Source organism: Anabas testudineus, chromosome 13, assembly GCF_900324465.2.
Source record: "Anabas testudineus chromosome 13, fAnaTes1.2, whole genome shotgun sequence".
Classification (NCBI taxonomy): Eukaryota; Metazoa; Chordata; class Actinopteri; order Anabantiformes; family Anabantidae; genus Anabas; species Anabas testudineus.
Genome location: NC_046622.1, coordinates 5,945,144 through 5,960,089, shown reverse-complemented (window position 1 = coordinate 5,960,089; position 14,946 = coordinate 5,945,144). Strand labels below are relative to the sequence as shown.

The following is a 14,946-nucleotide window of genomic DNA, read 5'->3' as shown; positions in this document are numbered from 1 at the left end:
ATGCATGCTGCAAAGAGGGACAACTGGCAATAATAATACCAGTAGTAGTCAGTTATTTCCTATTTGTAATTGATTTTGTTCTGCTTGTTTCTGTCCCACTTTGTCTGCTTTTATAAATACACCAAACGTTATCGGAGACGTAGTAAAACAGGCTGAGGTTACCGCGAGTATTTACTCTTCATGTGAACCCTGTAAGCATCGTGCAGCGCCTGGACTGATAGAATCAGCAGATAGAATCACCATTAATGGATCCGAGCAATACTGAGGGGAAAAATCCGGGGCGGTTTGTCTGTGCAGCCTGCAAGAGCGATGAAGGGGCGCTCAGGGAGTTGAGACCGAAATCCACTTGTATTCCTGTAACACTATCGGCCATAATTGGCTGAGGAACGCAGATTAAGATTGATGAGACATTAAAGTGGCTCTTTGGAGTTTAAGGGATCGATAAATATCCTGATTTCGAGAGGTTTCGTTTGAGAGCAGACAAATGACTGTAACCGTGCTCCACAGCGACACTGATCTGAGAACATGGAGGATGAAGCGGAGGAGGAGGAGGAGGAGAGGGAGGGAGGGAGGAGACTGCAATAAAGATGTGATCACTATCAGCTGATCATGGTCACAAACCCACCTTTAAAGTCAGGACAGTTATTTGGACTTGAAAATAAACTTGTACTTTAATTGTTTGCTTTAATGTCTATTAGAAATAAAAGAGCGTCCAGTGGGAACCCGCGCTGCGCCTTTCAAAGCGCGTCCTGGATGTCAGGGCTGTAAATTCACTTTTCAGTGCGGGGTTGCAGACGCGCTTTAACAATGTGACCATGTGAGGGCAAAAGGGGTTTGTTTTATTTTATTAAACGTCAAGAAACAGGTGGCGCTTTGCGTTTTTTGTGCATCAGTGGTTTCACAACAGGTCCAAACTGATTCTCGTTTTGGTGACGCCTCTGTATATTTAGACACTAGGCCTGATTAATCCACTGTGGGATACTATCAAACGAGTTTGTGGCACAACACGATAAAAATATAGGCAGACCTCGATGGAGCAGATATAATGTTTTGGCCTCATACTTGACTGAACTATAATAATTATAAATGGTGGATTGTCTATTAGCGCAGGGTGTGTTTGCTGTTTGCGCGTAACGGTGCGTGGTTTGGAGCAAACAGGCCGCTGACACGATGGGACCCGCTCTTCATTTAAACACACAATAAATATAGTCTTTATTTTTTTGTTTTGGACATGGTCCTGATTCAGCATGTGGCTGCCCTCTCTACTCTCCACAGGCCCAGTGGTCCTGAGCAGCCCGGCTCAGCTTGTTGCCCCTGTCCTGGTGGCCCGGGGGACTCTGTCCATCACCACCACTGAAATCTACTTTGAGGTGGACGAGGATGACCCCGTCTTCAAAAGGGTCGACCCAAAGGTAAGTAACTTGCAAGCAAGTGTGCAGCCTATTAAATCGGGTATTTTGCTTTGTGCCTGTGTTTTTGAACCGGTCGACACAAATTAAACATTCACTATATTTGAAAATGGGACAATTGTTAATTTATAAATGTGAAATAAGCAGAGGTGGAGTTTTCAAACGTCTGTGATCTGTGTTGTCTTTTGTTCTATTTGACAAACTGGGAATAGGATTTAATTGTAAATTACTGCAGGTTTTTATTTTGTGTCTTTCACGTATTATTTATATCATTTCTACGTTTTTACATTTGTTTATTGACCACTGAGGCCTAGTCGTTCGTGCAGATGATCAAGTCAGGCCAGTTAATTGAATAAGTACGTAAAAAAAGAAAATGTTGCCCCGGAGTGTTGAGATTTAAAAATAAAAAAACATCATACAGGTCTGGAGGTCTGTTTAAAATATTAAAAATACAACATATTCTTTTCTTATTTCCATATTTAGCTTTAGATTGATTTTAAGGTACAAGCTCCAGACTCCCGAAATTAAACATCCCATTATATTGTTTGATGGCATTAGGCCTTTTTGTGCTACTGTCAAAAACACAGTGAATAAAACCATAATGGGACACAAATATAAAACAGTTTGTTTTATTAGCTCTTTAAATTAGATCAAAGACAGAAATAAAAAAAAAAATCATATCACAGATGTTATAATCCAGTGTATTTCAAGTGCATTTTTTTCAATTAAACTGTAATATATATATACTATATATATGTTTTCATTTTCATTTTTATCATGTAGGCCTAGGCATGGTAGAGAAAAACAACCAAAAAATGTTCGAGTACTTTAAATAATAATTCAAGTAAATTGATGGAATGTTTTCATTGTAATAAATGTTGTACGCCTACCATCAAAATGTAAACTTTCAAAAATTAGAAAAAGTCCATTGAACAGATGAATCAGACTATCACTGATGCAAGTATAAATTAAAAAACGTTTCTACCAGATAAAAGAAAAAACTTCAGAAGTAATTTAAACAGGTGGATCCTATTTACGTGTCACAGAACAACATTCACAATCTCAGACCACTTGAATCACAATCTATGAATGTATTTACAGTATAAAATGTACAGATGTGTGGTTTTATTTTTCCCAAAGTTTGTGACGGGGCTTTATTTTAAAGCATTTAAGTAAATGTTGGATTTTTAGGCAACTGTGTGTCACGGAGAAAAAAAGATGGGGGGGAAGTGGTTTTAATGTCAGCCAATAATTAGAATTTGCTCCTATATTAAAATATTAACACCGCCAAAAGGTGCGCGGAACTAAGCTGTCAGAAATGAACTTGAAACAGGCCAGGCCAAAATAAATCCAGCAACAGAGGACAGCTACATTTCACAAGACTTTGCAAATTGGTTGGCAACACTTTTCTGTCCGTTTACGAGCCTCTATCAGAAATTTTAAGACGAGGTGAACTGACATGTTTTTACCTCAAAGTTTCTCCAAGCTTTTGGGGTTGGTCAGTATTTCTCTTGCCAGTCGCCAAGTCTGTTTGGCTGCGTTCTCAAGAGCAGAGTGAGGTTTTCCTTGAAACAGGTCTAAATTAGGCAGGAAATAATGCGGGCACCTTCTGCATTGCAAACATGAAATAAGCTGCAATAGTATCCCGTTCAGGCGGTCGCCGAGGCAGTTCTCATCCCAGTCCGACTCCCTGGGATGCTTCTCACACTCGTAGGAAACCAACGTTTTCATGTGGTAGTTGTTCAGGGGCTGTCCGGGCAGTTCGAGGTGACGGTCGCGTAACGCTTTGAGGACTGACAAGCATTTCTTCCTGCATCCACCCAGCAGGAGCCGGTTCTCGGCCTCAGCGAACTGCAAGACCCAGGCGTCGCTCTCCGCCGAGCTCTGCTTGCCGTTCAAAGAGTAGCACTCTTTGGATAAAAGATTGAAACCTTCCGCTTTGACTTCTGCCACTCTGTTAGGTCCCGGCCAGGGGATGTGAGGGAGAGGCCAGTGCGCAGCACTTCGTGGCCAGATCCCTGTGCACTTGAAAGCCGGCGTGATTTGCACCACGTATCTGTCTCTAATGCGTAACTTCACCTCACTTGTGTCAGCGACCATTTTGACAACATCTCTGTAGCTGCATTTATCCACTGCCTGCGCCACCAGTGTCTGAAATCTCGACCGGATCTTGCGCGCCGAGAGGTAACCGGAGGCTGTGATGAATTCAACCCAGAGAGACATGCTCCTCTTGCGGCCGTCGCTGAGCTTGAGCACGGCGCAGCCTGGGAGAGACCCGTCATCCACGAAGTTGAACACCCCCATCTGATTCAGATAGAGTACAACTTCGAACTCGGTGGGTGAAATGACCTCCAGTCCCTCGAACCGATTATCCATCTCGCTGAGAGAGCTGATGAAACGGGGCTCCTGCACCTCGACCTCCTTCAGGACATCCGAAACCACCTTGCACACCTCCCGGATGGTCTTGGAGATGGCTGCTTTTCGAGACTGACATTTCTCGTTGTAATATTTGTTGAGGTGATACACCAACTTTGCCTGGGCGGCTATCATATTAGGGCAGAGATCCGGGTTATACACCGGAGTCTCGCAATAAGCCGAGGGATCCAACGCGGCTGTTTGTACGGGAGCCAATTTTAGAGAAGAAAGAAAGCTATTTAAAAAGAAAAAATATATTTCTAATCAAACTATTCAAAGCTGTGCTCAGCGCACATGCGTAATAGTAATATCATAACATTCACAGCGGTTGAAGCGTAAACTGCATTGAAGTGCTCGAAGAAAGTCCTCGAAATGATCAGGCTGGCCTGATTAAAAGTCCATTTCATCCGTGTGAAGTTCAGTAGCAGTAAAAATGCCTTTTGGTTTTTCTCCGATCACTGTGCCAGGTCGGAGTCGGCGTAATTGCGCAGAGTGGAGTGTGCACTCTTGACGCAGACGCCCGGTGTTGCTGTTTTACAACAAGGACACACAGGCACTCTTTATTATAAGGGAGGAGTTGAACCTAAGATGTCCAATCGCTATTCGATGCGTCACCACTTCCCAGTTTATTGAAAACAAATTCATTCCCGGGTGTTATATACAAGTAAAAAGTACAGGTAGTAGTAGTATATCGAGGAGCGGAAGTCCACCTACGAAGAGAAGAAAAAACAAAACAGCTCTTTGACGACGTTACGTTGCTTTTCCTCTGGACTTTTCTGCTTTTAGTCCGTTGTATTGAGTCAGATATGAAACAGTAGGTGGGTTTAGAATTGTAAAGTATTTATGTGTGTACATAATAATACAAAAATAATAATAATATTAATTGAAATATTTCCCTTTTCAGCAGTGCAGCAGATTTAAAGTGTTCACTGAAGAAACAATTAAATTAAAATTAGAATGATGATTTTTGGGGATTTTCTTTTACGCAATAGTTAGGAGATGTTTGTCTTTTTGTCATGTTGTGTTTGTGAAGCCTTATATTAATAAAGTAATAATTATTTATTAATTACACTTTTCACTTCCAGTTAAATTTGCTGAGCAGTCTGGAGAGGTCTCCGGGTTGTGTCTGAAAGATGGAAAAGTTATTGCGCTATTTGTATTTAGCATGTGATTATATTTGACACATTAATTATCGTGGCTGTGTTACGCAGGAAAGTGTTGTTTGTTTTGCTCTTTTACTGTGCGGCAACAGCCCGCCATGTGTTGTGCAACGATTCCTCTCGCCAGTGTGTTTCACTGATTTCATCCATGTATATTCTCAGAATAAATGATCTCGACACGCACGTGTTTCGTACATTCATCAGAGCTGAAAAGAGAAATAACCTGTTTGCTAAACCGCATTTTTCAGTGTTTTATTTTGTTCATCTGTCTGAAAAGAGTGGAGAGTGGAAAGGTGTGAATGTGTCAGCCTCTGCTTTTTATACCTAATTATGAATCTATATATGAAAGCGCTTGTGATAATTTACTTATTGTTAATTATGTTAAAATCGCTTATCCAAAATGTTAAAATAAGAATAAAAATGGCATTCTACTACGAGTTATTAGCAATAATAAATAACCTGTATTTATTTTCTTTAAATATATTTATTTTATTTTAACATCAATAAAATAATTACAGCAACAAAACAACAATAATAAAAAAATGTTTAAAAATAAGAAAACATAATAAAAAAAATGAATTTCTAATAATTCTAATAAGGAAGAGTGACATGGCTGACTATTTAACCTAATTGTATTAGCGTTTTTTAGGAACAGCTGTATGTTGGTCTGATGCAGACAGTGATTCACAATAAAGAAATCTTGCATCCATCCCAAGCCGTCTCTAGCTCTCATCACTGCACTGGCACCATCTCCCAAGGTGCAGTGCATGCTTTGAAGAGGACTTCAAAAAGATAATGCTGCGGATCAGATAAGGAACACAAAGGCATTTACACTCATCTGTGCTTTAGTCAGAAGTGCATACGACCAGACATTATGAGGGCACACTGCCGCTCGTCAGCTCTGACTCTCACTACATGGATGCGACTGAGTGGGAGGTGGCGTGTGCGGGAAGGACCCTGATAGATAGGTGACTCCCATTATCATCACAGCCTGTCATGGACACACTGCAAGCAGCTTCTTGGCAGGCCCCTGTGTTAATTTCACGCTGTTACCAGGCAGAAATTAGATATGGAGATATGGATTTTCATCTTTTATTTTTCATAAACAATTCTTTTTGGAGATGATAAAGATCAATGTAAGATTAATTCTGAGATTAAATAATAATATTAGCTCTATATTCTTGGTTTTATCACATTTAAGATCTGATTACATTTCACAACCAAGAAAATCCATTCGTATTGACATATTTCTGGAAGGTATGGACAACGTTATGGCAGGTTTTCATGTGGTGAGAGGTAGCTAAAAGTCTCTTCCCCTGTCAGGCTTTGATAGTCTTCTCTCTCACTCTCTCCCACTCTCTGTGGCTCAGCAGGTACTTGCCTTTTATTGAAACCAGGCTAGCTTCACTTTCCAGGCAATCTTGCTCCAGCTCGGATACCTCTGAATTCAGTTGCACCTCTCGAGCTTGTGGCCCAGCCCTTGGCCATCCATATGCATGTTTGAAGGGGGTGAGGTGGAGGGGGATTTTCATTGAGATTATCGCCTCTTAATCTAAAGCATGTGAGCGCACCGAACTCACAGAAACTCAACCTGCTCTGCAGTCCCAAGACTCAGAGCAGTTGTCAGGTCTGGCTTGAGACAATCTATCTCTATATCTATACCATTACAACATTGGAAGCTTTGTTGCTTTATTCGCCATCTTGCCAGCCTGTTGGAGGCCCCGCTGTGTGATATATGGGGCTGTGATTTCAACACAGGCCTATTTCTGACCCAGCAAAATGCATGCATGATTGTGTAAATCAATACAATGGCTTCAACTTCCCCTAATTTTGCACGAACATGTGACCCTGTTTTCAAGGCCTCTTTGTTTCCAGAGCGTGCCTCTACACTTATTCATCTTTTGCTTTCTTCTAGAAAGCCTGATCGTCCTGTTAACGTGGCTGGGCACAGGGTCAATGGTTTGATGGTTGAAAATGCCCTTTGATGATATGTTTTTTCTTACGACTGATTTGAGCTGACATTCCACTGATTGTACCAGTTTATTCCATTAAACACACTGTATGTTTTTTATTTCATCCTCAAGACTCCATGGACTACATAATCTATATAATTACATTAGGATTAGTTAAATATATATTTACATATGAACGGTGCATTTAAAAGCACATATGTGATCATATACAAAATGAGTATAGTATGTGGAATTGTGTATTTACAGAGTGTAATTTTTTTCTATATTACATCATGACTATTAGCAAAAATAGTCAATTACATTTTATAAGTGTAGCATTTAGCAGATTTAATGCTGGTTCAAAACCTTTGTGACCAGCATAACAGACAACAATTATAAATTGTGTCTTATAATTTTAATAATCCAATTACACAACAGCACATAAGACCTGACATTTGCTTTTCATTACATTTCTGGGGTCATTTAGTTTGTAAAAACCAATCTGAAGCCATATCCCATACAAAGGGAGTTTACCAGTTAGCTCTCAAGCTAATGTGCAGATTAGTCAGAGTGGACTTAATAGGATGACATATTTCTATATAAATCAGATTAAAAGTGACAGTGACACTTCAGAGATGTGACATCAATACTGAATCTCAAACTGTGAGAAAAATATACTTTAATCTCATGGGATAGCCGCTCACTTTGACACATTTTCTATAATGTTATTTGTCATAAAATGAAATTGTCTTTGGGATTTTTAATAACGCCACATTATTATTCCAGGCAATATGGTGTCTCTGTAGGAGTCCAGTTAATTTTTGGGCTCAGAGCCTCACTGAAGACCCCCCTTTGGATTGTGTCCATTCATTTGTTTTATTTTCCACTGTGTATTAGCAGCCTCCTCAAGAGAAGTCAGCACCACATAGCCAGAGGCTCTTAAAGACCCTCTAGTGATCAATGCAACAGGCTCTATTCACTATGAAGCATACAGCATCTGCACATACATAAAACACCAAACATATCAGTACTATCGATATTTTTAAAAAGGCAAAGAGCTGGACAAAAGTGTAAATTATGAAACTTAATTGATTGTCTCAGCTTCATTGGCCCTTCACCCCTCCCCTCTGCAATATGGTCCGCTTGTCAGCCTGTGTGATAAATTACATGCATGTATTTGCATGAATTTAGCATGAGTACAATTCAGTTTTGTTTGCCAAAATAACAATCCAGAAAATGTCTGGTTCATTTCATAAAAGGAAAATAGAGGCTTAAATAGTGTTCAGTGCACTTTTTCCTAAACAAGTTATGCAGCTGGCAGTGAAAATGCTGGTGCAGTGCTTTCCTCCAGTTTTACGAGCACAGTTTAGCACAGTATTTTGTTGTACATGACAATGCTAAACATTGTGTGTTGGAGGCTGGAGCCGAATTGTTGCTGCTGGGTTTTTTTTATCTTTATTCAGCATGTTTTTCCAGTGTTTTCTACAAATTAGGGTAGGGCTTAGGCCTTACTTCCATCTTGACTCTCTCAAAAGGCAACCATTAGGCAGCATGGTGTGATTAATCTTAATGTCTGTGAGATGTCCACCATCTAAAAGGTGGGCGCTGTAATCATCTGCCCACTGACCCCATGATGCTCGTCTGCAATCCCCTTTGCAGTCCTTGTGTCTTAGAGGTAATTTTAAATATCAGATTAACTGAACACAGTTCTGATCCACACGTCATGCGATCTAAGAATAGCAGAACATCAAAGCACCAAACAAAGTAAATGAAAGAATTGGTGGCATATTCTAGGTTTGGGACTTTTGGCAATCAAAAGCTGCTGGTGAGGCCATTGATGAAATTAGGCAATGTTTCCTAAATAAGGGATGAAGGGTTCATAATTGCCAGTCCTAGAGATCTGAGGTGCCGGGTGCCAACTGTCAGAGCAGGGCTAATGATGACAAATGCCTCTCTATGCAGATTGCTGCAGCAGCACGGGTGTGCAGCTGAGAAAGAACAAGAAAAGAAAAATGCAGAGGGCCTAATAAAAGAAAGCCTGTGTGCACAGTTTTAATGACCTACATGGAAACAAAACCTTCCTACCTGATGGGCTCCCTTTGAAAGTACTTGAGCTTGATGCGGTTTGGAGCTACTATAAAATGGAGTCCTCTACAGTACCTGTGACTGCTATTAATAGTCATGACTCTTTGGGACTTTGAAGAATCATCTACAGCTTTTACTGAAGCGGTGCACAAAAAATAGAAACTGCAATTAACTGAAATTTGGTTGCAAGCTCGTCAAAATGAATTGAAAAATGATCATGTTGCTCCATTTAGATGAAGAATCCATCAACTCTGGAAGCGAGGGCGTCTGAGCATAGATCAGTACTTTCTCTGTGTGTAGTTTTCCTCATTAGCTTTTTTTTTTATTATTTATTTTGGCGATTGTTGCGCAAGAAGTGTTGTTTAAAGTGAAAGGGCTTGTTACACTGTGACTCATGTAGAAAATAAAAGGCTGTTCCTGCTTAACATAGCTAAACTGTTGTTGGTTAACATGGCTTTAAAAAACGTTTGTGTTTTAAAAGTGTGTTTCAGTTTAACCACCTTTGTAGCACAGAGCCATAAATCTGATTTCACTTACTGTGACGTAAGGCTCATGCTAATAAAAGAGCAAACCCAGAGTGTTGCATGGCCAGATTTCCCCAATTTGTTGCTTGAATGGCTTTTGAAAGGGGTCCCTCTTTGTACAAAAGCAGCCCCGTCTTTGTTTGGTTTCGCCCCATCTGTGTCATCTGGTGGTCTGTGCAAGAGGGTGGTGTCTTGGGGTGCTCCCCAGCGGCGTTGCCAGTTGTTTTATGGACTCGGTGGAGTGGTGCTGGGAGTTCATAAGTTGGCTGGTCCATTGTGTACTGAGCCCAGCTGACACGTGTGAATTGACTCCAGCATATTGACAGATCATTTCCATTAATGAATCGGAGGAGTCTGCCTTGTTTCACTCTGTGATTTATGCCCTAGCTTCATCATCCTCTGAGCTCGGGGTTAAGTAACAACCCCCTGAATGACTCGACCACACATTCCTAGATGAAGGGAGTTTGCTTTGTTCAGCAGTTTTTTGTACTGTATACTTTAAGTGAAAATAGTGTTTTACATCTTATATAGAAGCAAATACATTTATGATTACAGCCCAAAATCACAAGTTTATATTTATCTTAATCTATAGTATTTTACTATCTGCTGGCTCTTCACTTGGGGGGTTTTATGTTGTTATTTACAGAACTTAAATATGAGAGTATCTTGGTTAAAGTATGAATCATGGTTATCTGGAAAAGATTTCCGACTTGCACAGATGATATTTAACAATCCAGCCCAGAAAGCGAAGTTAACATTTAACAACACAGTGGCTGTTTTCTGTTAGGGTTCGGCTGTTGCTTGATTTATATCGAGCTGCTTTTGTCTGTAACCACTGTTGTCTCATCTGCTCGGCCCTGATTCTTCATGAAGACCATCTAGCTTGTTCAAAGAAACAACCGCACACTGCTGATAGTGCTGGCCTCAGCCCGGCCTGTCATCCCCACCAGTGCTGCCACATGGAAGGCACATTTGCTTGCCACCATTTTATGCTGCTGTCACCCTCCCTTCAAGAGCGAGGGGAAAGAGGGGAGGTGAAAAGGAAAGGAGGGAAAGAGGGAGGCTCACCCTGAGCGGATGCTAGACAAAGATGGCAGCAGAGACATTTTGTCTACTTTCATTAGTTCTGGTGGTGGTGAGCTGTGCTGAATATTAGCCTGTTACTGGCAAAGCCACACATTGTGGAGCACAGACGGAGAGCATGTCACAATCAAATCTACCCCACCTCATTTCCATCTTCTTCTCTGAAAAAGTGGGACATATGGGGCAGGATGCCAATTGCTTATTTTATACGGTAATTAACATCTCTCAAACCGTGTTATGAGGTAGGTGTGTCTCGACCGTGACAAAGTTTATCTCACAAATTTACATATATATTCCCAATAAGGTAAGATATTTTAAGATGCTCACAGACTACAAAGGCTTATGTGCCATTAAAAAAATGAAGTATATTAACTTTGCTGGCTTTAACTCCGTTTTTGTTGTGACGGTGTCACATTCAGCTAAACTCAGAACCATCCTAAATCAGCGCTGTCATTTCCTTGAGTATCTTCTATCTAGTGTCAGTTTAAATTGGACCGTACTTAAACACATCCGCACACCGTGTTTGGGGAAGCGGGGTCTGTACGTTAATTCATGTGAGTAAAGGACAGTTGGGTGTGTGATATGTTTGCACACTCTTTTGACGAACTTGATTGTTGGATTGTTCATCGTTGTTTGTGATCAGCGTGCCATATTCACCCTGTGCAAAACTAGTTTTTGGAGGTCTGCCAAAACACAGATGCTTCATCTGATTTCCTATTCTCCAGCCTGCATCTGATTCTTTTGTTTATCTAAACAACCACATTCACACAGAGAGTCTCTGATTGGTGCCCTGGTGTGTGTGTGTGTGTGTTTGTGTGTGTGTGTGGAGATGTATCTCAATGTTGTTTTGTCCTGCTGGGCTTTCATCTGTTGGACTCATTATAGTAGTCATCTCACTGGGCTCTATTAGAGAAGCTCAGGAGACGAGCTCCCCATGAAAGAGTCATGATGGACGAAGAAGTGCTGATGTGCAGGTTCCTGCCTCCAGGCTTTCACCTGCTCAGGAACAGCCCCCAAGGCGAAAAGAACCGGTGTCGGCCAGTCAATAAAACATTGAATAGCTGGAGTCAGACTACCCTAGTGTTGCTTACCAAGAACCAGGGGCCGGGAAATTATGGTAAAAAAGGTGAACTCATTAGCAAGTGAGTTTTCAAATAATAAAAACAAGTCAAAAAGGTGGTTGAACGCACCAGAAGAGATGGATAAAGTTGTGCCGTTCTACCCTGTTAAATTTCAAACGATTTTATTAGAGTGTCAATTCTGTGGTCTTGGCAGGGCTTGGGAGGTGTCTGAGCAGGGAGTGCGGCGGCAGGGAGAGAGCATGTCGGCTGTTGACACCATCTAACGAAAGGGGGATTAGGAGTTTACAGAGGCAGTAATATGATAGGTCAAAAAGAGGAGGCACTCCTCCACAGCACTTGGCTCTGTAATGAATGATTGACTGGAAAAGGAGAAGCTGCCACTCGCTGGCTGAGTGCTCATCTTGACGCCTGCCGCACCGCTCCATGGCTCCCCTTGATCACGTTTCGCTGCTCCCTTCTCATCTAAGGCACCAGTCTGCCGGGAAAAGCTGCTTTTCCCTCTTATTTTTCTCCCTAATTTACACATTTAAGACATTTTTGTTTGCTTATTTCCAATTCCTTTTTTTGTCAGTGAGCCTCTCTCTATCAGTCCTACTCCCGGCCCTAAAACCAGCCACCCCCTCCTACCCACACACACACACACACACACACACTCCCTCACTTACAACCTTCCCTTTCTCTTCTGTTCGCCCTGAGGCAATGAACTAATTTCAGGTTCCATAATTGCGGTGTGTTGTACACCTGTCTGCTATTAATTCTCCCCTGTCTCTCATTCTCTTTCTTAATGAGATATTATTGTAATTATTGTCATTATGCTATTTTCCGTAATGAACTTGATTGATGTTTTTGTTATGGCACTATTTATTCTCTATAATTAGTGTAAATCTGTTGAAATTTCTACAGGCACTGATAGTGTGACACCGTGGTTATGAGTGAACCCAGTTCTGCATTCACTCATCCGCTGACCTCCGAGTCTCTACTTAGAGCTGGGTTTGTCTTGGATATGGAGAAGAGAGCTGAGCAGCCTGGTCACCACTGAATAGGGCACTCCTTGTAGCCAGTTTAAGACCATTACAAAAGTGAAAGACTGCACAATGGCCAGTGCCGGACTTTGTTTCAGCCTGTCACTTGTACCCTGTGAAAATCAAATACTGCTCTGCCTTAAAAGAAAAGGTGAAAAAGATATTGTCTATACTCCTTTTTTTGGAAAATCTGGTTGTGTTTTGAAAAGGAAAAAGTTTTCAGTCATTAGATTTTGAATGTTATTGTTAAAGAGGAACTTCTGGAAAGAATGCTAAAGAATTTTTTTTCCTTGGAGACTCTCAATCCAATTAGGAGTTTAATAAGGGTCATGCATAAGGACTTCACGCTGAAGTTTGGGTTCTTTTGCGGGGAGCAGGATGGAGTTGAAGCTGGATAAGGTCTAACTGAAGGCTGGTCGCTTTAATGTGTGCTGAGGGTTCTTGTGCAGTGGTGAGTCATTGAAACCGTCTGGGGAGCACAGATAATCTTTTCTGTTATTATGAAGGTGAGGTCGGGAGATAATCTGACACTGTGGTTATATTTGTTTCTCCAGTGGTACCAATTACCTAATCTCTCACACTCCTGTGTTCCCCCCTCACAAACTCTACCAGTGTTGTTTCATCTGCCACAAGTTTTGACAAATCTATTTATTTATAAAATAAATTTTCTGTTCGTTCATTTACAATCATCCACCTCTTTTGCAGTTGTCACATTCGTATCCCTCATTTTAAGCTTCAGGTTGTTGTTTCATGGTAAGCCTTAACCATTATTGAAAATTGGAATGTGAGCAAAAATGCAGAATGGCTATATGGGTCTTTAAAGGGGCCTTTGCTGATCTTTAATCTCTCCCTATAAGATGGAAAGTGGGGAGGAGGGCCATAGAAGTGGACACGTCCAGCCTTTGTGGGTTTGTTCACATGCTGGGGAGCTTTGAGTGTCTGACAGCCGTTTAACTCCACACGACCTGGTTCTCAAGTGCCATCGTTTGGGTGCTCTTGAATTCTGTTAGGAGCCATAATTACAATTCATGCACTCCCTGTGCTTCTTATAAGAAGCATTGAGAGAGCAAAGAGGGGTGCAGAGAGCCTGAGAGAACCCCTGGCAATACTCCCCTTTCATCAATGTGGAAACACTGTGAGACTTTCAATAAACTGCTCAAACACTCCCTGGCCTTCATTGTCACCATAAGCTACAACATAGTTTTATTAAATATACAGATCCACAAAGTGATTAGTAGATTGTAGAATAGTAGATGCTGTAAAATGCATATTGAAGATTTACACATGCTGGATGGGTTTCTCAGTGTGTAAATATACATTGTACCTGACGCATTTTATAAAATTGCCATTCTTTTAAGTGGGAAAACAACAAGTGAGGCACATTCAGTGACTTTCAAAGGGAAAGAGAATAAAAGAAAAGCATAATGCCTAATAGGTGCTTTAGTAATTTTTGAGTTTTCATAGCTTAATCCGTTCTGAAAAGCTCAGGAGAAGAAAGGCTGCAAATGGCCCTCAGTATTAATTTGATGTGACTTCTGTACAATAAGGGCTGTGGATCCCAGAAGCCCATTTTCAAGCTTACCTTCTTTCATCATCCTCAGCCCTTGGAACTTTTGCCTAAATGTTTCATGAAACCAAGGCTGTAAGCCTCTTTGGTATTCTGTCTTTATAACGCCTGGTTTAAGACTATTATTACACCGTGTTCAAGGCAGAGGGGCACATACAAACAGTGAAGCTGCCTCTCCATTGTGTGAAACTCAAATTGATTTGGTACAATTGGGAGAGCACTTGTATTAAAACACACATATTGTATGGCTCATTTCCCCTCTTTCATTTTGGAGTTTTGCAAATGCTAATGAGTTCTGGTTTCCCTCCTTCTTTTATAGGAGTATTCTTTCTGTTTTCTGAAAATATCTCCTCATTTTATTTATATTCAACACACTAATTCCTTCGAAAAACATTTTGTGCTATAAAACCACACGAAACAGTGCCTCATTACACCAATTTCATCTTGATATTTTGCGAAGATAAAAGAATCATTAAAATGAGATTTAGCACTGTTGTTGTCAGCATGTGAAGACCCTCTTCAATCTCTCTACTCCAACCCCCAACCCCCTCTGGTTGTTTAAAAACTATCTTGTAAACTCTGCTACCTTTGTGATATTCAAAAAAGTCATTATTTTGTTTTTCTTTTGCTACAGAGAGATAAGCCAG

The 14,946-nt window shown here is 40.9% G+C and overlaps 2 protein-coding genes across 7 annotated transcripts in view; one reads left to right on the top strand and one right to left on the bottom strand.

The window, feature by feature from the left end:
• The window catches only part of LOC113173007 (neurobeachin-like), a 174,735-nt gene that overhangs the window by 119,254 nt on the left and 40,535 nt on the right, over positions 1-14,946 (top strand). For all 6 annotated transcript variants that reach the window (XM_026376260.1, XM_026376233.1, XM_026376252.1 and 3 more), the window contains one exon: positions 1,276-1,412. In XM_026376260.1, coding sequence (XP_026232045.1) covers positions 1,276-1,412 — 137 coding nt within the window. The remainder of the gene's footprint in view (positions 1-1,275; positions 1,413-14,946) is intronic.
• On the bottom strand, positions 2,060-4,342 carry mab21l1 (mab-21-like 1). Its single transcript, XM_026376607.1, has one exon. It carries the CDS (start codon positions 3,957-3,959, stop codon positions 2,880-2,882), a length of 1,080 nt encoding a protein of 359 aa, XP_026232392.1. The 5' UTR covers positions 3,960-4,342; the 3' UTR covers positions 2,060-2,879.

Excerpts from the sequence above, each read along its gene's own strand:
- mab21l1 (XM_026376607.1), bottom strand. The coding sequence starts at position 3,959 with ATGATAGCCGCCCAGGCAAAGTTGGTGTATCACCTCAACAAATATTAC.